General features: G+C 35.3%; 1 protein-coding gene across 5 annotated transcripts; it reads right to left on the reverse strand.

Moving 5' to 3' along the window:
* Positions 1 to 496: 496 nt before the first annotated feature.
* LOC113076054 (guanine nucleotide exchange factor DBS-like) lies at positions 497 to 20,256 on the reverse strand. Of its 5 annotated transcripts, XM_026248712.1 has the most exons (19): positions 20,158 to 20,256; positions 19,377 to 19,492; positions 18,137 to 18,206; positions 17,947 to 18,039; positions 17,234 to 17,326; positions 16,943 to 17,068; positions 16,582 to 16,803; positions 16,031 to 16,123; positions 15,735 to 15,813; positions 15,276 to 15,330; positions 14,015 to 14,112; positions 11,868 to 11,963; positions 11,268 to 11,351; positions 9,479 to 9,550; positions 7,970 to 8,059; positions 7,599 to 7,714; positions 6,139 to 6,254; positions 3,272 to 3,366; positions 497 to 1,813 (listed from the first exon to the last, which is right to left on the reverse strand). In XM_026248712.1, the coding sequence occupies exons 1-19, from the start codon at positions 20,239 to 20,241 to the stop codon at positions 1,713 to 1,715; spliced, it is 1,899 nt and encodes a 632-aa protein (XP_026104497.1). In that variant the 5' UTR covers positions 20,242 to 20,256; the 3' UTR covers positions 497 to 1,712. The 5 variants fall into 5 exon arrangements, with proteins under 5 accessions (XP_026104497.1, XP_026104498.1, XP_026104500.1 ...); XM_026248713.1 differs by lacking the exon at positions 11,268 to 11,351; XM_026248715.1 differs by lacking the exon at positions 3,272 to 3,366.
* Positions 20,257 to 22,493: the final 2,237 nt, after the last annotated feature.

The following is a 22,493-nucleotide window of genomic DNA, read 5'->3' on the forward strand; positions in this document are numbered from 1 at the left end:
GCTCATCCCTTTCCTGCTGACCGCAGTCTCCTTCTTTCTTCTGCCCGGCCTGCTTTCAGGGGACAACGGCTCGTGATAAATAGACTGCCAGGTGTCTTCAAAATCTTTTGACACCTGAAGCTAAACCCAAGGACAAAGTGAAGGCAGCTTGAGTGCACTTTTTTAACATTCAGTTTCAATGCTCGTCACATCTCTCTGGGTCTTTGTGTCCCGCCCTCTCCATTCTCTTTCCTTCTCAGCCGCCCCTCAGGAGTTTTTGGGAGTTTGAAAGACGCCCTCTGTAGAACAAAGACCAGTGAATCTTGCCTGGCCCTCTCTCTCGTTAGATGCACACTTTAGTGTCACACACTCTCTTAAAAAGCTTACAAAAACACCCTGATGGACCAGTTTTCAACCTGAAGGTTCATGAAAGAAGTCATTCTTCATTATATCTTCATGACGTTTCTAACTTACATTTGGTTGGCTTTAATCGTCTCTATACGCAAAGTCACAGACATTGTTTTATAATGAATGTATTTCATTATGCATTTGGAAATGTACAGTTATGTAATACATATCGTCTGTAAGGAAGCTTTCAAAATGATGATGATACTACCAAGAATCACATCAGCATTCAATATCAAATCTTTGTGCTTAGATATTTACATTTAAGAAACTATCGGAAAGTAATGATCATCGTTAAATCGCAATCATATGTGGATATCTGCGGTTATGAGACAAAACTTTTGGCATCATTACGACATTCGCTGTCATCCAGTTCTTCATGTCAAAGCAGGAAGGATACAGTACATCTGATTTCTGTATTAGTTTTAGCACAAACTGACAACATTCATTAAAATAACAGTATCAGATGCTTTTACAGTACAGCTGGAATATTTATGCTACAACAATCATATTTCCTGAAATACATAGAAAAACATCTCCAGAGTAAATATCCCACATTTTTACTAGGTTTCCAGATTATATCTACAACCAGAACGTGATAACGATTGATTAGAGGCAAATATTTGAAGAGGATTAAAGATATTCAGCTTTACAAACAGCAGAGGAACGAAGCTTTACAGTAGGCTCATACAACTTTCATTTAATATAAAAGAGAGTATAAATATTGTACATTACATTAGAGAATAATAATTCATCAAAAGTGCTGTGTTTTTGACCGAAAGTCTCATAAGCAAACAAGCAATAAACAACGAAACAATCAAGTATATTTGAAGGAACTGGTAGTCATTGAAAAAAAAATATAATGGAAGTCAGTGGCTATTTCTTCAAAATATCTTCTTTAGCAGAAGAAAGATATTTATAGAAGTTTGGAGTAACATGAGTGAGTAAATTATTATTTTTTTTATTTTTTTGGGGGTGAACTATCCCATTAAGAAAGTTTCAGCAGGACAGAAAGGTCTAAAGTCTCTTCCTCTCAGTGTTTTCAAATGGCAGCCTCGTTGCAGATATCAGCGTTCACAGAGATCCGGATATTTCTTTTCAAATGCCCCTGCGTTTGCTGCTAAGGCACAGCAGAGGGAAAGAGTGAAGGCTTCATGCTGAGTTTCTGACTCACGATTACAGAATGTTGTCAATGTTATGTGGAATACGTTCTGATCGGTCAGTTCCTTCAGCGGAGCAGATGTCTGAGTAGTATAACAAAAGATGTCGAGCTGTTGTCGAGTATGGTGTATGAGCACTACGGAAGGCGAGGACACATCACGGTGCGTTTAGCATGCAAATCTGCCGTCCTGAGCGGGACGCGGCCCGGTGCTGTCATCTACCTCCTCTGTATCGGTGAGGGCAGCGGTGCAGAGGTCACTAAAGATATCTAAAAAGCAGAGAATGAGAAGATCGATGAGTGACATAATATACAGAACTTTTTTTTTTTTTTTTTTTTTTTTTTTTTTTTTGAGAGCAACAGGGAATGGGGGGCAAAATAAAACCAGACCTTGCAACAGCCTTCAATCACAGCAAGGACAAGATCCATACAAACAAGAAAACAGAAATGGCATGACAAGGATGCAAACCTCCAGAGTTATTCCTGTGCTATACTTCTTTTTAAACGGGATGAGGGTGTTTTGTTTCTGCCGGTAAGCAAAGGTGGAAAAGCATGAAGAGCAACATGAAGAGCATACAAACACAATATTACATCCAGCTTCAGATAACTGCAGGGCTCAACAGTAAGGATTCATCTATGAGATTAATGTATTCATATAACTATATATAATTCCTGTAATATTAAATGTCTGTATAATTCCATTTTAATAATTTATTTGATTTTGCAATTAGTTTTTAGTATCATATTTAGGGAGAAAATAATATAAATATATATCTCTCAATACGCATGCACGCACACACACAATTTATTATTTCAACATTATTATAATAACATATATGTATGCATGTATGTCTCAATATTATCACAATTTATACATTACTTTTCAAAACTTTTTTTTTTTTTTTTAGCATAGATAAATTTAACAAGGATGCATTAACATTTACATTATTACATAATATTTGTTTTTCTAAATAAATGCTGTTCTTTTGAAATTTCAGGGTTTACATAAAATATCAAGCATTTGAACAGTTTTCAACCTTATCAACACTGAAGACTGGAGTAACTGCTCTTTACAATTAAGCTTTGCAATCAAAGGAATAAATGACATTTTAAAACATATATAGAAAATGTAATTTCAATTGTAATAATACTTCACAGTATTACTTTTTGTGCTGTATGTTTATTTTATGTATATCTGTTGTATATGTAAAATGCCAGCAGTGTAAAAATCCTTATAGTTGAGTCCAGAGCCGCCTCTGCTCTTAGTCAAAGCTTTAAAGGAATAAGCAGTACATTGTTATTATAGGAGAGAAAGTGTATGAGAAAACCAGACAAACAAGATCAAAAGTGGCATTGTGAGCATGCCAAGTTTTCATGGAATGAAGTGCATGCCTGTGGAGGTGATGTCATGCACACCTCTTCAAAAAAAGCAGACTGCGCAAACAGGTGCCTCCGTCAGTCTCGCCGCCCACCGATCTATAGATCTCAAATTACAGCCGGCTTGTCTCAAAACAGTGCCATGTGTGCATTCACATGTAAGGTTTGTGTTTGAGTGAGAAGGGACTGAGTGACATCAGAGGTCAAAGTGTGGATGTAATCCACACAAAATACAGCAGCTAGCAGTGTATGTTTCCAATAGCTATGAATGAATTTTCTGGTGACCATCAGCCAGAGTGATGATGTCAGTCATGCCCTTCTGCTGCTCGTCCCGGGATTGGTGTGCGGTACCAGAGTTACTGTAAAGGTCTACTCCCTCTGCTGTGGACTGCAGGACAGTGGGCGGCACCAGTCCTGTCTTCTGAGTTCTAAGGTTCTTGACTAGCCTAGAACATGAGAGACAGTGTTCATCTTCAACGATGAGCAGCAAGAACTTCCAGCTTTGTGCTAGAGAACCTGGAGCTCAACAAGGGTTCAGTATATGATCGGCTGGCTGCTTGGAATTGTAATTCAGACAACAAAAAAAAAGGTTATTTGTGGTGGCCAAGAACACAAAACAATATATAGCCTTATTAGCCTACTAAACAAAAAAACTAAATTAAGCCGCAACTCAACTGGAATGCAGCCATCCTCAAAAAGAGTTGGTATGGATAATAGCAACCATATCTGATCCAATGGACAAACTAATCTATAAACTTTAATCTATAATACTGATTTTGCAAGTTGTGAAAAATCTTGATTTTCCAGGTTGACACTGCCCTCTGGTGGTCAGGAGCATTTCTGCTGTTAATTCTGTGGCTTAACTCCATTGAATTTTGAAAATCTCTTTGCTCTGTGGTGTTGTGTTGGGCACCATAGACCACCATAGTAACAGGTTTAGCTACATTAATGCAATTACGTTTTATTCACTTGTTGTGGAGCACCTAAATGGGCATGGTAATGGGAGAAATTAGATGAGAGGAAAAGTGACATTTCTAATTCTGTGCTATTGCGTTCCCTTCACTTGCAAAATATTCATGTTCCCCTAAGAAACGTCGCATTCGCTTGCAAATCTTCAGCATTTTCTTGCAAAACCTTCACATTCCTCTGAGAAACACTGCATTTGCTCGCAAAACTGTCATGTTTCCTCACAAAACTTTTGTTCCCCAAAAAACTTTACATTTCCTCGCAAACTTTTGCATTTACTTGCACAACTTTTACAATTTCTCACAAAACTTTTGCATTCCCACAAGAAACATTGTCTTCGCTTGCAAAATTATAAAAAAAAATTTGTTGTATTTTTCTCACAAAATTTCACACTCCCTAAAAGAATATTGCATTTGCTCAGAAAAAAGTGTTTCCTTTCACAAAACGTTTATATTTCCTTGCAAAACTTTGGCATTACCTGGAGACACTTTTGCATGAAGTGCTTGTAAAATTTCTGCTCTTTCTTTGCATTTTCTTGCAAAACCGCAACATTTTTTCATAGAACTTTTGCATTTTCCCTAGAAACTATGTTTTGCGAGTGACTGCAAAATTGCTGATGAAAATAAAGTGGGAGTCAAAAGTATATTTCAATGATTTTGAGTGAAGACAAAGTTTCTTTGTTTCAAATTCTATAATTACATTTGGGAGTTGATCATAAAACACCATGTCAATTAAAATAATTGCCGATATATTTCCTGAATTTTCGAACCGGATCTGAATAATTTTCCAGGACCACGGCAGATTGTTAATATACAGTAAGAACATGTCCTACTCTGGGCAAGTTTGGTGCACTGTGAAAGTTGAGCAAGTTTTTTGTAGAGGTTTATTGGTTATACTATGGGATGTTGGGATTACGTTGTGATACTGGTGATCAGTATCAATGCAGAAAAAAACATCACAACCACAACCAGTTTCTTGACTGTATATATTATATCTCATACACTCATGACACAACTGAGCAAACTCCAAAGCATCCAGTGGCTCAAGATGTGAAGTTAGCTACCTAAACTTTAGCTCAGCTCTGCACAATGCAAAAACATCCACATCCATGAAAGCTTGAAAACGTCTTATGAAGGGTTCGAAGGGGTTGATTGGTGAGCAAAGAAAACTTTCAAACACTTTACAAAGCGGAAACTCAAGTGCTGAAATTGACTGGAGAGAGTTTCCAAGATTAAATATGCATGAGATACTTCAGCATACTGCTGGCTTTTTCATTTCATTTTAGAAATGTTACTAAGTGCAGATTAGGTGGTATTCAGCACCAGCGGGCTGGGCATCAGACCCCTGTGAAACCACTTTTCCATCTTTGCCTTTGGAGACAATTGGGTAAATAAGTAAAAAAAAAAAAAGAAAAGAGTGTCCACGATGAAAAAAAAAAAAAAATAATAAAATAAATTACATGCCAAATTCTTAGAAATGCACTGGTTTCCTGTGTTTTTAAAAAACCTTTTCAATTTAACATCTAAAAATTTTTTTTTACATATATTTTTATAGACTTATATTATGAATTATTATTTCATAAATATCAAGTTTTTCAGAAAGTCTCACCACATGACATTTTACATTTACACTATAAACAACCTTGCCTTGACATAAAAAGGTCAAATTATATCTTAAAGGATGTCAGATGGTTTGCAGGGGTCGCTGTGATATAACTTCCTGTTTTATGTTTATTCCTGAGAAAGAATAAAGCATTATGCCTAACTACCCAATAAAGTTTCTTTTCAATAAATTAAGAAAATTATTCTTTTAATATGCCTTTTTTCCCCATCAGTATGACATCAGGACAGTTGTATCACCCTGACAAAAATTAGTTTTAATACATCAATAAAAAACATCCATTATAAAAGGGGTGAATTTAATTCCTTAATTTTTTTTGAATAAATTAAAAAGGAAAAAAGTGGCACAAGAAAAAAAATCACATCATTAACCCAATGTTGTCCAACAAGCCGTCTTTTTAAAGACTACATTTTTTTAAAGAAATCAACAAAATAACTGGTTCTGATCATGTTTTAATGAAATTATTTCCAAATTGCGGTGTTTTAAAGAAAAAACTTATAGGAACGATAACATATGTCAAACAATAGAGTTTCACTATTGACTGTCAGGTCTTTAGTGAAGGCCTCTGACTGCAGCATGGGACGTCTGCAGGAACATACAGTATCTGGATGGAGACTGTACTCATTACTCACCAGTGGCCGTTCTCCGACTCTTCTAGGAACTGTACTAAATCTCCTGCCTCGACGGAAAGTTCCTGAGCAGTACCTGACTCGTACGTCAGCTGCACCTGATAGCGATCATTATCCCCCTTAAGAGAAAGAAAGAAAAGCACGATTTATTTCAGGGTCATGGCACCAATTTTTAGCTTTACTTGTAAGTGGAAAGATAAAGGTAGAAAAGTTAGATTCAATCAGGGATGTGTGTGTGTTTAGTCAGTGGAAATCATATCTGTTGTTTATTCAAGGATGCCCTCTGGTGGTAGGAACCATGTATGTAACATTTAAGTCCCTCTGGTTGCTGTTAAAAAAGGTTCTGATTGACTCTGTCACTGAGCCTTTTTACTAAAGCAGATCTCCTTTCCTCATGCATCAAGCAGAAGGATTAAACAAAGAAACTCCTCTGGGTGTTTAAGAGTCTAAGATAATCTGACCTCCTTTCTGTGTTCATTGTGAAACATTGCGAGACCCTGTCTTTTATCGTAGATTCCTTACAATTAGTCAAATCTCTTTCTGTTTGTTAGTTTCTTACCTGAAAGGGACATTTTAACCAAAAGTAAAATTGTACCTTTTTTGGTCATTTTTCAAAATATCTTTTTTTTTTTTTCAAATGATTTAAAATGTATGATTTCAAACTATTGATTTATCCCCCCCCCCCTCCCCCCCAAAAAAAACCTTATTAAAGAAAACTTAATAGCCTATGAAAATATTTAGTTTTTGTGTGAAAAAGAATAAATAATAATGAAAAATAATTGTACAAATACATATTAAATGTTAAAATATATACTTTTTAAATGAAAATGTATAAATAAATAAAAAAACATTTTAAACGTTATTGAGGTTCAAAAGACATCAACATTTTTCCAAATATTTTATTTTTTTAACAAATTGTTTAAACTGCATAATGTCAATTAGGATGAATTATTATGAAAACATTACATGTGTGTGAAAAATAAGTAATCAAAAAATATTTTAAAATAATTGTACTTTTAAAATTAAAATGTTAATGTATAAATATAAAAACATTTAATAAAATGAGGTCCAAATGATGGTGGACCTAGAGACATTTTTCTAAATATCTTTACAAACTGTTCAAAATGTGTAATTTCAAATTATCAGTAAAGAAAACATACAATTCTAACAGAGTATTTAATGTGTGAATTAAATAATTTACAAATACATATGAAATAAATGTAAAGGTTTAAATAATTATTATTATGGCTATTATTTAGCATTCCACAGAAGAAAGAAAGTCATAGTTTGGGATGACATGAGAGAGTAAATAAGGACAGGCTTCTCATTTTAGGGTGAACTACCCCTTTAAGGACTATTTGACTGTTATTTTTCCCCTCCATACAAATTTGAAAGGTTTCAAGGGAATGAATGAAATATGTGGACAGAATGTGGATAAAGACATGGTAGACCCAGACACATACGTTTTTGTTATGTCCTTCATCCTCTCCATCTGAGGAAATGGAGAGATCTTCAGCACTTGAAGGAATGGTCTCAAAATCCTCAGCGTCCATTGATGGCAGACGCCGTTGACTCCATCCTGGAAAATAGTACACATGAGTTAATATGATTCAGTAAAAACCTTACGAGAGATGATGCTCAGGGAATAGTCTAGTGCTCGAGATTGCCAGAAAAAACTTCTGTGAAAGAGAGACAAGATGTTGAAGCACTCAATGAAAATAACTCTTGACAGATTCTGTCACCATCAGGCATCGAATGAGGAATGAAAATAGACGAAAACACCCGCGAGAACCCAATATGATTGGCATATCACTGCCTCTTTTCACATGATTACCTGGTTGAGACGCAGACCTCGGCACAGCGGGCTTGGTACCGGCAGTACCTTTACTTTTGCTCTCAGCAGGAAGTGCACCTCGCATGGTGTCTGTGTGGAAATTCACTGTCTTATCAAACATGACCTCTTTAATGGCAGCATTGCAGGTGAAACAGAACCTCACATTAGCATGCATGAATCAGTAACAGTCAACCGTCGAATAAAATAACCACAGGACCACTCTCACACCAATGGAAAACTACACACAACCTTATCTGAACAAGAGAGGGCATGACAAAACAAGGCACAGCACCAATTCAGAAAGCAGAGGGGAAGGAAACACGATAGATTTGGAGGATGATACACGCTTAAGATGAGCTGAAAACCACCACCACCGCAGTGCGAAAACGCACGTCGAAATCGGGACAGGTAAACAAAATAGGCATCAAATGAAATCTGGTAGCCTGATGGTTCAAATGAATGCAGGTTCAGCAACGCATGAGACTTTTTTCGAAATTGGTAAGAATGAGTCGGAAATGACAAATCAGTCATGTTTGGCCATGTATATCAATTTATGACTCTCTTGGAGTTTCTCTTAAAATTAAAATAATTGTGGAGTTATTTTTTTAATGAAAACCTAATATTCGGTGAAAGAAAAAATGATTAAAAAATTGTAAATATTAACAATGTTTTTCAAATTAAAAAGCATTTATATATTTTTTTCAAATAATATAATATAGTAATATTAATAATAAAATGATAAACACTTGCTAAACTAATTCACGTAAAATATAAACATTTCATTATTATTAAAAACATATTTAAAAAATATTTTGAGCAATGTTATGTTTGTATATATATATATAAATAAAGAAAGAAAAACCTATATTTACAAATTTAAAGAAATATTAATAAATGTCAAAACAATAACAATAATAAATTGATAAACACTTGCTAAATAAATGCATGTAAAGACATAAATATTCCATTATATATAATAATAATAATATTTGGTATTTAAATTATTTTTATTAACCTTACATTATGTGTTGAGCCCTGCTAAAGGAAGTAAATAAAAATATAATAACAAAAAGTAATATTTGCTAAATAATTTAAATTTAAAAAATAAATGCATGTGAATGTTTTAATTAATATCAACAACAATGCTAATACATAAACAACTAATAAATAAATGGATGTGTATATGTAAATATTTAATTATTCTTAATAATAATTATTATTTTTTTTAATAATAAACAACACATTAAATGCATGTAAAATAAATAAATATTAAATTATCAATAATAATTTTAAATAAACTAATTTTGTAAGATTACAAATTTGCATTGTACCCTTAACTCCAAGTTGATCCAGTCAGAACAATAATGTCCTTGCAAACAGTGTGCAGTCGCTTTGAATAAAAAACCATCTGGCCACTTATTATGAACAATAAATGAATAAAAACAAACCCACAAGCATCTTACAAGGACTATGTTCAACATGCAGCATGCCGTGCTTTCCACGTGGTACCTTCATAGCCGAACGGTGTAGGGTCGCTCTTGATCTGATGCCTCTTGCTCTTAAGGCTAGAGGAGAGAGGAACTAAGCACAAACATGCATTTCTTTTAGAAAAGAAGTCCAGCTCATCCATCACAATCTCTCAACCTATCCATCCAAGATTAATTATCACAATAATCTTTCATTATTCCCCTGCAGTGGCAACGCTTTCATTACAATAAAAGAGAATAATGGGGCCACAAGAAACAAAAGGCTCATGTGCATCTAAATTCTCATTTACATTCCCAGAGCTGTGCGGCGGGGCTACACTGCTAAATGTCACGCCACATCCCAAATGTCAGCTTATCAAGTCAGTATTTATTATTCAATGCAGCTGTCCCTTCATGTTTTTGGGGGGATTCATTTGCTGTGAAGTGCACAGTTTGATTTCGTACGAGCTGTAATGAAGAAGCCTTGGATGTCAAAGGTTCATAGTAAAATATGAAAAAATGTAACAATGCCAGTCTCTGTGTTAAAGGCCCAGGTGTAAGGTGCCCCCCACAGGACTTTCAGGTCAGACCAGAGAGCTGCTCAACTTCTGAATAAGCAAGACAGGCCCACCCAGCAGTACATTCAGTAAAGGTAGTACTGATAGAGTTGAACAGTGACAGGCGGCTGTTTTTGAATGATCACATGTACACTACTAACTGTCTAAGGTTTGGGGTCAGTATGAATATTTTAAAGAATTAATGCGTTTATTAAACAAGCATGCATTAAATTAATCCAAAGTGACAATAAATGCATGATGTCACAAAAGATTTCTATTTTAAATAATTGTTGCTCTTTCAAACTTTCTATTCATCAAAGAATCCTGGAAAATATCTGTTACAGTTTCTGCAAAAACATTAAGCATAACTATTAAATGCTGCAGCATATTAAAAAGATTGATAAAGGATTGCACGATATTAAGGAGTGGCGTAATGATGCTGAAAATGTCATTCAAATTCATATTCAGCTGAATACAATTAAAAAATATTTTTAATATGGCTATTTTAAATGGTAATCATATTTTACAACACAGTAAAACTGACTTGGTGAGTTTAAGAAACGTCTTTCAAAACTTTGTTACTGCATCATATACTGTATTGCATATATGAATAAAACAGCAATACTGATGATAAAAAGAGAACATTACTCTTAAACCACTCCTCTGAATTTATTTATTTTATAAAAAATGTGGTGGGGGGCTATGATGTCAACTGTTACGTTCATGAACTTTCTGTTTCCTTATTTGGTCATCTTCCTTTTCTTGTTTTGTTAATTGATTGATCCCCACCTGTCTCCAGTTCCCTAGTTGACTCTTTTAATTACCTTTTGTTTTCAGATACCCTGTCTGTTTAGTTCTTCTTCGTCCGTGATTAACCTAATGATGTTAATGTGATTTCAGCTGTTAGTTTATGTAGTAGTGTTGTATATTGTCTATATCTCCATCGATGTTCAGTAAACTCCTCTTTTGATTAAGACCCTCATCAAGCGCTTTATTCCTATGCTAGAGTACACCCAACTGTAACAAGAACTGGTATCAAATACTTTTTGGTCATTTTGTAATTGTTATGACAACAGAACAGGTTTTATCAAAGAGATTTAAAGCAGGATGATAATAACGCAGCAAGCAAACTATAATACGCAAACATTGCATGCTGATATTATAATGGGAGTGCTGTATTGTGTCGCTTGCAGGGGTTTTATGTCTTCTGACCCTGCTAAGACAATGCTTAGAGGTGATCCTGCACCAAATTAAAACCACAAGCAGTTTTTGTACCTTTATTGCGCGGTGCAGAGGAGGAGCTGACAGTCGAGGCTAAAGAAAAGCGGCGTGTGACCTCTGTTTCCTTAGGTGTGGGTTCTGAAGTGAAAGGCAGGGGTGGGTTAGTAGTTAGTCTGGTTAATAAACAAAACAGGATGAAGTGGTCAAATGAGAGACAGAAGGTTGCATGCGAAAACCTATTTGAGGTGGACTAATGTTAGCTATGTTTAGCAATGGTGCTCATATAGATAGATAGATAGATAGATAGATAGATAGATAGATAGATAGATAGATAGATAGATAGATAGATAGATAGATAGATAGATAGATAGATAGATAGATAGACTATGACGTTTGCTTAGGCTCTAAGTATCTCAGTTCTTCAGCTGTCTTCGGCAGATGCTAACCTGTTCTGCACACAATTCAGATTCTCTGAGAATGTAAATATTCTACGATGACAAAGCTCTTGAATGTCCCACGTTTCTTTCAAAAGTCACTCACGTCAGAAAAAAGGCTTGAGTGATCTCAGAGACGAGTGACAGAGTGATGACAATGAATTCAACAACAGGCACACCAGGATGAAATGACGGACGAGCCATGATGCTGTGCTGTTACCTGCGGGGAGAGACCTGCGGTTTGACAGGCCCTGTAAGGTGAAGCGCTTTCTAGCGAGAGCAGATCGCTCCGAGCCGAGGTTGGCCGAAGCGTTAGCTAGAAGAGGAGAGGACATGGCTGCAGTTAAAGCAGCAGGTAGAAAACGGTGGAGGGTGAGGTGAACAGCAGGGAAAAGGATCTGTCATGAAAAATAATCCTTTTGGATGTGATGGAGCGGCCCATGTTTGTGACCCTGGAGCACAAAACCAGTCTTAAATCACTTTATATTTGTAGCAATAGCCAAAAAAACATTGTATGGGTTAAAATTATCGATTTTTCTTTTATGCCAAATATCTTTAGGAAACTAAGTAAAGATCATGTTCCATGAAGATATTTTGCAAATTTCTTACCGTAAATATATCAAAACGTAATTTTTGATTTGTAATATGCATTGCTAAGAATTCATTTGGACAACTTTAATGATGATTTTCTCAGTATTTAGATTTTTTTGCACCCTCAGATTACAGATTTTAAAAGTTAAATAGTTGTATCTCGACCAAATATTGTCAGATACATCAATGGAAAGCTTATTTATTCAGCTTTCTGATGATGTATAAACCTCCGTTTTGAAAAATTGACACTTAATATTGTTTTTTTGTGGTCCAGGGTCAAATATGCATTTTTTGCTGCATTAACCCCTTCAGGTGATATTGGGTTTTATGTCTCCCCATTAATCCAAATGTTAGACCATCTTGGAAACAAAACAAATTTCAGGATCTTATAAATGTATAAGTCATGTCTTACTGTATACAAACATACAGCAGACACATATTTGACATACAAAAAAAAAAAGTTTCTGAGTTTGAGAGTCTGTGTTTGAATGATAAAACACAGTAAAAAGTAAAGACATTTATTATGCAACAAAAGTTTTTTTTTATTATTATAAATAAATAGTTCTTTTGAACTTTCTGCTCATATAAAATATAAATTATGGTTTCCGCAAAAATGTTAAGCAGCACAATTGTTGAATATGAAAATTGATAATAATAATAATAATAATAATAATAATAAACATGAGCAGCACATCAGTATATCAAAATTATTTCTAAAGAAACACATGACGGTGAAGACTGGCGTAATGACACTGAAAATTCAGCTTTGTCAAGACTGAATAAATTATATTTTAAAATTAAAAATAAAAACCAGTTAATAATATTTCACAATTTACCATTTTAATGCATTTTGATCAAATAAATGCAGTATTGGTGAGTGTAAAACACATTTTTTTCAAAAGCATTTTTAAAAATTACACTTTTAATAAACTAACTTTTATATTTTGATTTGCATATTTTGATTTTAAGGATTAGTAGCAAATAAATAGTACTTTGTCTAAAAGTACAATTATCCTAAAAAAAAAAAAAAAAATCCTAAATAAATATCTCATGTTCATTTAATTTGTGTGAATAAATTGTACAATATCTGCATTATATTAAATTATGCTCTCTAGATATTGCAATGGCAGCATCCTTTGAAAAAAAAGCATCAATCTATAGCATAATGGATGTATCAGAGGCATCAAAGACTACAGTGAGTCATGTTTAGAAGTGTAAAACATCTCCAGCTCAGGTCAGAGACTCGTAAACCTCTGCCTCCAGGCTGGGCTTGTCAGAGGCGCTGGGTCAGCACAGAGAGGACTTCTGTTCTCAGAGGAACTAAACACCTGTCACAATCCTTTACTCACTCAGAATCTGCAACCTGACGGGACAGTAAGAGCAAACCGAGCGATATTTACCCCAAACCACCTCCACAAGAGCAGTCCAGGTCAGACCGACCGACTGACACGGCAGAGGACTCAATACATTCAGCATTATAATGAAGCTTCATCTCAAAAATACCTTGCCATAGAGCTTTGAAGTGCTTACCAGTAACCAATTACCCACTGGCAATTTTACAGCCATTACAGCAGTGATTAGAGATAATGGCCTAATAAAGGAAAATGCACTAAATGGTTAAAAAGGAAGTAGGAGAAGAAGACACTCTACAACACTCTGTGATAAATAGCTTTTCACTACAAATGAGTAGTGAACATTAAAGTGCTTGTTGACCGCTGCAGGCTCTGAAGGACGAATATTTCTGCTTGTTTGGTTGATTAGAGAAACAGCTCTCACCTCGTTTTTGACGCATATTTGGGCCTGTATCTCCACGCCTGTAGCCTGTTTCAGGACTGGAAGAGTCAGACTGCCGGAGAGCTGTTTTGCGCATATTTCTGTCAATAAAAGCAAAGAAATCAGAACACAACGTTAAAAAACAGATGCAAATGAATATGCATATGCATGCATACAGTGGCCCCGTGCAGAAAGAGAGCACAAGCAATTTTCAATCAATTTTTTTTTTCCAAAAAGTTGGATTTAAAACTATAAAAACTATATAAGCATGTTCACAAGTTTGGGGTCAATGGGTATTTTTGTTTTTGTTTTTATAAATATTTTTATTCAGCAAGGATTTATTCAACTGATCTAAAGTTATGTGCATAGTAAACACATACATATTTTATTGCATATACATATTTCTCCTCTGAAATTTCTATGCATCAATGAATCCTGAAAAAAATGAGATTCCACAAAATATGAAGCAGCACAATTGAAATTTGAAATGCTTTTTGGGCAGCTAAACAGCAAATCAGGATGATTTCTGAAGGATCATGTGACCTTGAAGACTGGATTAATGATGCTGGAAATTCAGCTTTGCCATCACATTAATATATTATAACACATATATTAAAATAATAATTAAAAAAAAGACATAAAATCTTACAAACCCCAAACTTTTGATGTTTGGTTGACAAGGACAAGAATGTTTCGATATTAATGAGGATTTGGTCATATTCTTACATGATCAAGTAAACAGATTAGCCTCATTTCCATAAAACAATATTGTAGTTTGTAGAAATCGAAATAAGACAGATAAAGTGCTTAGTACAGCATTAATCAGAAGTTTGAGTCCCGAACACTCTATTACATCCACCATAAGTAAATATTCATATGTTTGCATGTACAAACAAAGAGTAATTTGGTTTGTTATTAGATGCAGACAGCTGTGAAAATAAAGCTACTGAATAAGGACATTTTAGGAGCGAGGAGGATATAAATCTACAGTATACTACAGAAAAACCATATGCTGTTCAAAATATACAATATAATATACAATATACCTTTTTATAATCTGAAGAAATGTTTTTCGCCACAAAGAACATTTTGTGAAACAGAAAGGTTCTTGAGATGTTAAAGGTTCTTTATGGATCAATTTAGACAAAAGTGTTCTTCCATGGCACTGTTTCGAAGCACCTTTATTTTTAAGAGTGTGCATCCACGAAACACTGTACTGGGGCCGGTTAAATAAAAGCAAAATAAAAAATGGCTATAAAAATACCTCATAGGAGCATGGTAGATGTTCTCTGTAATCTTCTGATGGAGTTGACTGGCTTCTATTCCATGTGTGTGTGTGTGTGTGTGAGAGAGAGAGAGAGATCATACAGAGGTTATTCAGTGTTCACATACACACAGCACACAAAACACCTCCAGGATTCGTTTGGTCTTTGATGTTGATTTTAGTGCTTTTACTAAGCAACCATGAAAACTAAAAGCTTCAGATAACATCGTGTCATCTCCATCTGATAGATCACAGCCCAATTCTCTCTTTAGGTGTTTCGAAGCGCTGTGTAAACATTTTTTTTATGCAAAGATGATGAGGTTGTTCCAGGTTGTCATTGTGAATTCACAATTAATTTTGGCTTTACGTGGTACTTGTCTCCAGGGTAGTTTGTAACAAGTTTCTTAGTGAACTGAGTTTGGGTGAAGGGAGAGTTTAAGGAGGTTTGCTCAGAAATACCTCGGCAGGCTTCCAGCTGGCTTGTTAAGACTTTGCGGATCTCTGACACCCAAGTGTTCTTCACTTCCATCGAAGGGGCCTGACAGAAAATGTAGGACACGTTTTAAAAATGGGAACCTTTCTGCTGTGGGACAACAGTTCCCTCTCATGGCCAATACTAGGAACAACATGGTGCTTTCAGAAACGATGCAGAATTATTTTCAGAAAATAAGAGAATAGAAAACTTTTTATATGTTTGGACCCCACATTGCATATGTTTTTAATAAAAAATAAATAAAAAATGTTGAGGCTTGTACCTGAACAATGTAAACTTCCTCTCTGCCATTGTACCAGATTTCAAACTTCTTGATGTCTCCTTTTACATTTTCTGTGATTCCCACTGAGCTCATCTAGAAGAAAAAAAAACACACAACTGATCAGTTTCTCAACTTATCAGATATAATATGATCTAAAATATATTTATTTTTAACCTGTCCCACAGATGATTCACTATGCATTATTTTGATACACTGATAATGATGATTAAGATGGAAATTATTGCTCTATAGTGAAGTCATGACTCAAAATCAGACGCAGATTTCTTATGACAGGGTCACATCAGCATGGAAAAAATGACAGTATAGTAAATAAATAGGCTTAACAACCAGCTGACGTCATCTACTAGGGATTTAGTTTTTAATTTCATTATCAAGATGTCAAATATTTGCTTTTGAAAATAAATGAGAAGTTGCCACTCAGTTCAAGGACAAAATATGCCTTCAGTGAAAGATATGAAGCTCATTCTGTATAGCCAGATGTTAACTATTTCATTACTTTCATGCAGAAATCTCTGATGGTGTCGTCCCACCTTTAATGAGTGCTTGAAACTGTAGGAGGGGGATTTCTCATGGCCATCTGATGTCTCCTCACGTTTCTTGCAGAACAAAAGCATTTTGTGGTAGAGGAAGAGATGTCTCTGCATGGGTTTGAAGCGTGCCAAGTCCTTCACTTTACTGTGACCTTTCTTGTGGTCTGTCCAAACATTAAATGACCCCTGCATGAGCAGTTTTCCCAAATCATTCAGATTGCCCTGAAATCACATATAAGACTTAAATTAGCACACACACACACAATAGCAGGTGCACACCATGCAAAATATTAACCTTCAAAATACAGTATCTCTTTAACATGCAAATTATTGTGATACACATAGTGTAATGTGCAGAAACCTCAAAACCAGTGATGGCGATCTGATGCATGGAGTCGTTGACTGATTTGATGATATCCAGCACTGTGGCCAGAGCTTCCTCCAGCTCTGCGGTGCCCTCTGAGTTCTTACTGCACTTCAGCATCTCCTGTACAATGAGTGGGTGGAGAAATGGTGGAGAAAATAAACAATGTCTGGGTTGAAAGTGAAGGGTTAGAATATTAGCGGAATTTAAGAGGATTTAAGAGGTCTCCACCTTGATATACAAACAAACATATGCCACAAACTGGAAAAAAGATGGGAAAAGACTTACCTTTAACATCAGCTGGTACTTGGTGATTCTCTGCACAGGCTTTAGCAGATACGCATCTAATGAAAGCTTGTGGTCCAACCTTTTTTGACACTCCTATGTTCAAAAATCATTAAAAACGCTTTTAAAATTTGAAAGGTAGCTAGTTCTCTTCTCTCTCTCTCTCTCTCTCTCTCTCTCTCTCTCTCTCTCTCTCTATATATACATATATATATATATATATATATATATATATATATATATATATATATATATAGATAGATATAGATATATAGCAAGGGCTTATCAAAAGTGACCAAATTTATAGAATACAGAAAAAAATTGTATCACTGTTTTCCACAAATAGATTATACAGCATAACCTTTTCCAATATTGACAATAATAATCTCTGTTACTGAATCCGCAAATGAACATAGCAGAATGAGGAAGAATGACGCTGAAAATGTAGCTTTGCGTAACAGAAATAAATTACATTTAAAAATTAATTAAAATAGTAAAAATGTTTTTCAAATTAAATTAATATTTCACAATATTACTGTATTTTTGATTACATAAAGACTTTTCTTATGTTCACCAAGGCTACATTTATTTCAAAAACATTAAGAAATCTCAAAGACCCCAAACTTTTAATAGCATATAGTGTGAGTGTGTGAATATATATATATATATATATATATATATATATATATATATATATATATATATATAAGCCTCACCTGAAAGAACATACTGTCCCCACACTGCCGCCACAAAGCCTCCGATCGTGGCTTATTCTGACAATATTTCTCATAAATTTGTAACTCTTCCTTCTGCAAGACAGCAGATGGAGACAAGTCTCAGGATCCCATTTCCAATACTGTAGTTGTACTGTATTTCACCGAAAACATCACCAATATTGTCACTCACCCGCTTCAAAAAACATGTTCCTACTAACTCCGGCTTCTCCGTAGAATTTTCTAGCTCTTTGAGAAAAGTCCTGTTAAAGTAGAACGGAACAAATGAGTAAATAAACAAATAAATGACTGAAGGTAATGAGTACACATCACTTCTCACTGCTCTTTTCCAGGACTAGACACTGTAAAGCGCCAAAAACCACAAAGAAGCACAATAAAAGCAATATAATATAATATTTTTAAATTCACTTTTTGGTCACCATTCAATTTCGTTATATGGAAAAGTGTAGCATTGACATTCTTCTAAACTTCACCTGTGATTTTACATGAAATGAAAATCATGCGAGAAATGCCCATTTTTGGGTGAACTATCTGTCTGCTCTCCTTTCCCTGAATCTTTATACGATTATTTAGAAGAAAAGCCTGTTTATAGATCATCTCTGTCAAACAAATCACTACAGAATATCCCATATCAGCAACAAACACAAAAGCCTTTGAGGACTTTTCATTACTGACGTGATGACATGTTTCAGTGACTGTGAAGGCAGAAGAACAAGGCTACAGCTGGGAATGATGGGCAATGATCAGCGGCTGTTTATCTGCATCCGATTGATGCGGTGGAAACAGGTGCTGAGGAAAGACATATGGGGAGACACACAAACCCGCTATGGGGGTTGTTACTGTCATAATCCTGGACTTTGCTGTAACTCAATGCCAGCTGGGAGACAATGAACTCTACAACTATTAGCGGTAGCATGAGGCCAGCCAAACAATGGGCCAGCCAACCCCTATGGATTTTTAATGACAATCCAATATCACAAGGCACAAAACCCACCACACCTTCGTTCCCGACAAACTATTGTTTGTCTCTGGCTCACTATACAAAAAGCCCTTGTGGATAAGAGGGTTTGGGTGTGAAGTTTACATTATAGGGAAGCATCAGAACAGAAACTAACCTAACCAGATGTCCTAAGAGTTTAGTCAGGAATGTGGGGTCACGTCGGGGGAGGGTCTGGCTCATTCTGGACATGGGCGCAGTCCAGTCTGGAAAATCCAGCTTGAGCTGCTAGCGAGTTTTGGAGCAAGGCAGCTGGTTTCTATGTAGCTGGTGGAAACTGATCAAGCAAGTGGTCCGATGGCAAGTTTGTTGCTTGCTCAAGGTGGTCTACCTTAGTCTCTAACCAGTTAGAAACTGCCTATAATGTCCTTAAGTTGGGAATTACGACCTGTCAAACAGTTTCCGTTTTACTTACTTCTGGTGAAACTCGTAAATTTCAGGCAGATTTCCAAAGAGAACTTCCTTCTTGTTTTCCAGAGAAGGTGGGATCAAATAGATCAGCTCGGGGTCATCCAGTGCAGCGGCATATCCCTGCACAAAAATATACATGACAAACAAAGCCACAGTCAAATATTTCAACACTGCACAACAGATGCTTAAATGATATAACTATAGCTGATGCACTTGTTTTGACATATATTTACATTACTTACAACTGAACTTCAGCAGATGCTAATCAATCTGACAAATCCTGGACTCTTTTTGTTGTGACTTGTGTGAGATTCTGAGTAATTTATTAAATTTTTAAAACATTATTACAACATTTCAATATGTTTTAAAAATGTAATTTTTTCCTGTGATGCAAAACTGAATTAATCTACTTTTAGCGTCTTGCTACTCAAGACACATTCTTATTATTATCAATGTTTAAAAATAAAAATTGTGCTGCTTCATATTTTCGTGGAAACTGTATTTTCTCAGAATACTTAGATGAAAAAAAAAAAAATATATATATATATATATATAATATATATATATATATATATATATAATATATATATATATATATATATATATATATATAGTAATTAAATGAGAAAATAATTTGAATTTATTTGCATTCATTTTGTAAAGTCTATACTGTTGCTAAATAAAAGCGTAAATTTCTGTATAAATAAGCAAAAACTATTTTGAACCAGTATGTGTATTTACGATGTGTGCATTTTTGCAAAAACAGTTTTTTATTTCACGTGTACCTCTATGATGCTCTGTAGCTCTTCCACGTACAGCCTCTCCGTCTCTATCAGTTCATTCATGATGTGGCTGTTGAGAAAGGGCATGCAAAAAAGCTTTCAGCATTTTGTCCAACAAAAGTCAGAACATCGGTGTGATGAGAGACACTGTTTACGATTGAAGCTTCAGTATGAGCACGACTCTCATAAAGCCATCCAACCTCCGCAGAAAGTAACTTTTGTAAAATACATTTAATCTGAAAATAAGCTAGACACTTAAACATTTTGGCAAATTTGGAGCACTGAAACATCATCTAGGAATAACGGACTCAGCTCAGCTCACTTTTCATTTCTGTGTCAGTTACTAGTCGTAAACATCCTAGCTACTACAACACCCTTAAACGGCCTTATTTGTCTTATCCACTCCTCCTTCACCGATGAATTGCATTTATTGTGCTGAGGTGTAGTCTGCTTATGTGAATCAGATGACCCAAATTCCACGAGTCTGTCAGAGAAGTTTTTCTTTTCACAGTTCGTTCGAATGATAAAGTTGGCCAATGTTTAAGAAGAGGCATGTACTGCCCGCCCCTCCATAAGGAAACCCTCCCGTTCAAATACAAGCTCCACCACACTACTGCTTTCAGTACAGCTGCCACACTCCAACGGAGGACCAGGGCTTAAGAAAACAAATACTTTCGCACATTTACTACATCATGGACGGGCCTCAGTGGTAAGTCATATGTTTTTGACTAAGCAGACTTTCTGTGTGGAGATCTTTCTGGAAAAAGAAAAATAAAAGCTAAGAGAATTTAACTTTTGGAAGAACAAAATGTTTTCCACTGGTGTGTCAAGCCTTTTAGAGACCTCATGCTAAATTTACACCGTTCCTGTGGAGTCCGAGTATTGAATGTGATTTTCGAAAAGAATGAAAATAAATAATAGCACCAATCCTAAAAGTATATTCTTTTAAACATGCTTTCATTATCATATGATGGACTTTAGTATTAAAACATGAACTATGAACTTTGCTTGGACTGGGTTTTCACTTAGGGAGTGTTTTATGATATTTAAAATGCAAATGAAATAGCTAACACACACAGCTAACAATACTTACTGATACCATGTCAAAAGAAAGAGACTGTGAACACTGAGATATAGTGGGCAAAACTGTGAGCTAAGGTGAGCTATATGAGCATATTATAAAGAGGAGTTGAACAGGTCATGAAGATTAAATGTACTTTTTAGAGGCATGTCAGCATGAAACAGTGTTGAAATTACTGAGAATGAGAAAATGAAAATGTAGTAGGTAACCAGTCACACTTTTAAAGCAAAGCAGAATGTATTCAAATCTACATTAGCAATCTTTTTACGTATATAAACTTTATCTGTAATACATAATGAAATATATCCCAGTTTTGATCAAAATGACTAAAAATGGGATGGACGGTCATGCAGATTAATGTGAAACTAATAATTGAGTGGCTGCTATGAGCAGTTGATCCAGTTTATCATACAATCCCTTCTGCTCCTGGCACTTGGCAGTTCAGGGTGTGGGACATCATGACATGCATAGCTGTTGTGCCTTTTGAGTGAATTTGCTGCTGTAATGATCTTTTCGCAGTCATGAATGTTTTGCACAGCACTCAGCACATCAGCGCGTACGCTGGTTTAAATCCTTTCATTCAGCGTAGCGCTGAGTCGACGATTGCTTTCATTTCACATGATCGATTCGTCGAGTCTCCCCACATGGTCAAGGTTTTCAATGAGCTCTCGCAAAACAAATGATGCGAACAGCCAGCATTTGTTAAAGAGGAATGTTGTTTTGAAAGCAAATGGTCTTTACGTGACTGCCATGAAATGTATCGTTTTTTGGTTTGTTTGTTAGTTTTTTAGCAAGGAAGCAAGTGTGTTTTTTAAGTTATTTTAAATTGTAATAATATTTACTATATGTTTTTACGGTATTTCTGATCAAATATAAGCAGCCCTGCATAGCATCTAAGAAGCTTACTGACCCCAGTTTTTCATTAATGGTAGTGTGTGTAAAATACACAGTGTTTGGAGTTTAAATATTTAATAAATATATTTTACATTTTATTATTAGTAGTAATTGTAGTTTTAAATCATTGTAATCCCTGTTTTTAAATTTTAAAAAATTATTCTTTCTTTACAGAACACAAATGAGGTTTAATGCCATACAGTGGATTTTCTCGACCGACTGACGTTTTGTGTAAAGTGTAAGGAAACTGGACACACAAATGTGGAAAATGTTTTGGGTTAACGCGTCCGGTAGGCTAGCACATCCGCACTGAGATGACTAAGATGGAATTCAGGCAAACCCAGTCGTGGAAAATCATCGAGAG

The sequence above is a fragment of the Carassius auratus genome, unplaced genomic scaffold (assembly GCF_003368295.1).
Source record: "Carassius auratus strain Wakin unplaced genomic scaffold, ASM336829v1 scaf_tig00018464, whole genome shotgun sequence".
In the NCBI taxonomy this organism is placed as follows: domain Eukaryota; kingdom Metazoa; phylum Chordata; class Actinopteri; order Cypriniformes; family Cyprinidae; genus Carassius; species Carassius auratus.

Coding starts and splice junctions, on each gene's coding strand:
- LOC113076054 (XM_026248712.1), bottom strand. CDS start 20,241: ATGCCCTTTCTCAACAGCCACATCATGAATGAACTGATAGAGACGGAG. Junction 14,113..15,275: donor ATCTACCATGCTCCTATGAG/GTATTTTTATAG, acceptor TTTTATTGACAG/AAATATGCGCAAAACAGCTC. Junction 1,814..3,271: donor AGACCTTTACAGTAACTCTG/GTACCGCACACC, acceptor TCTGCTTTTTAG/ATATCTTTAGTGACCTCTGC.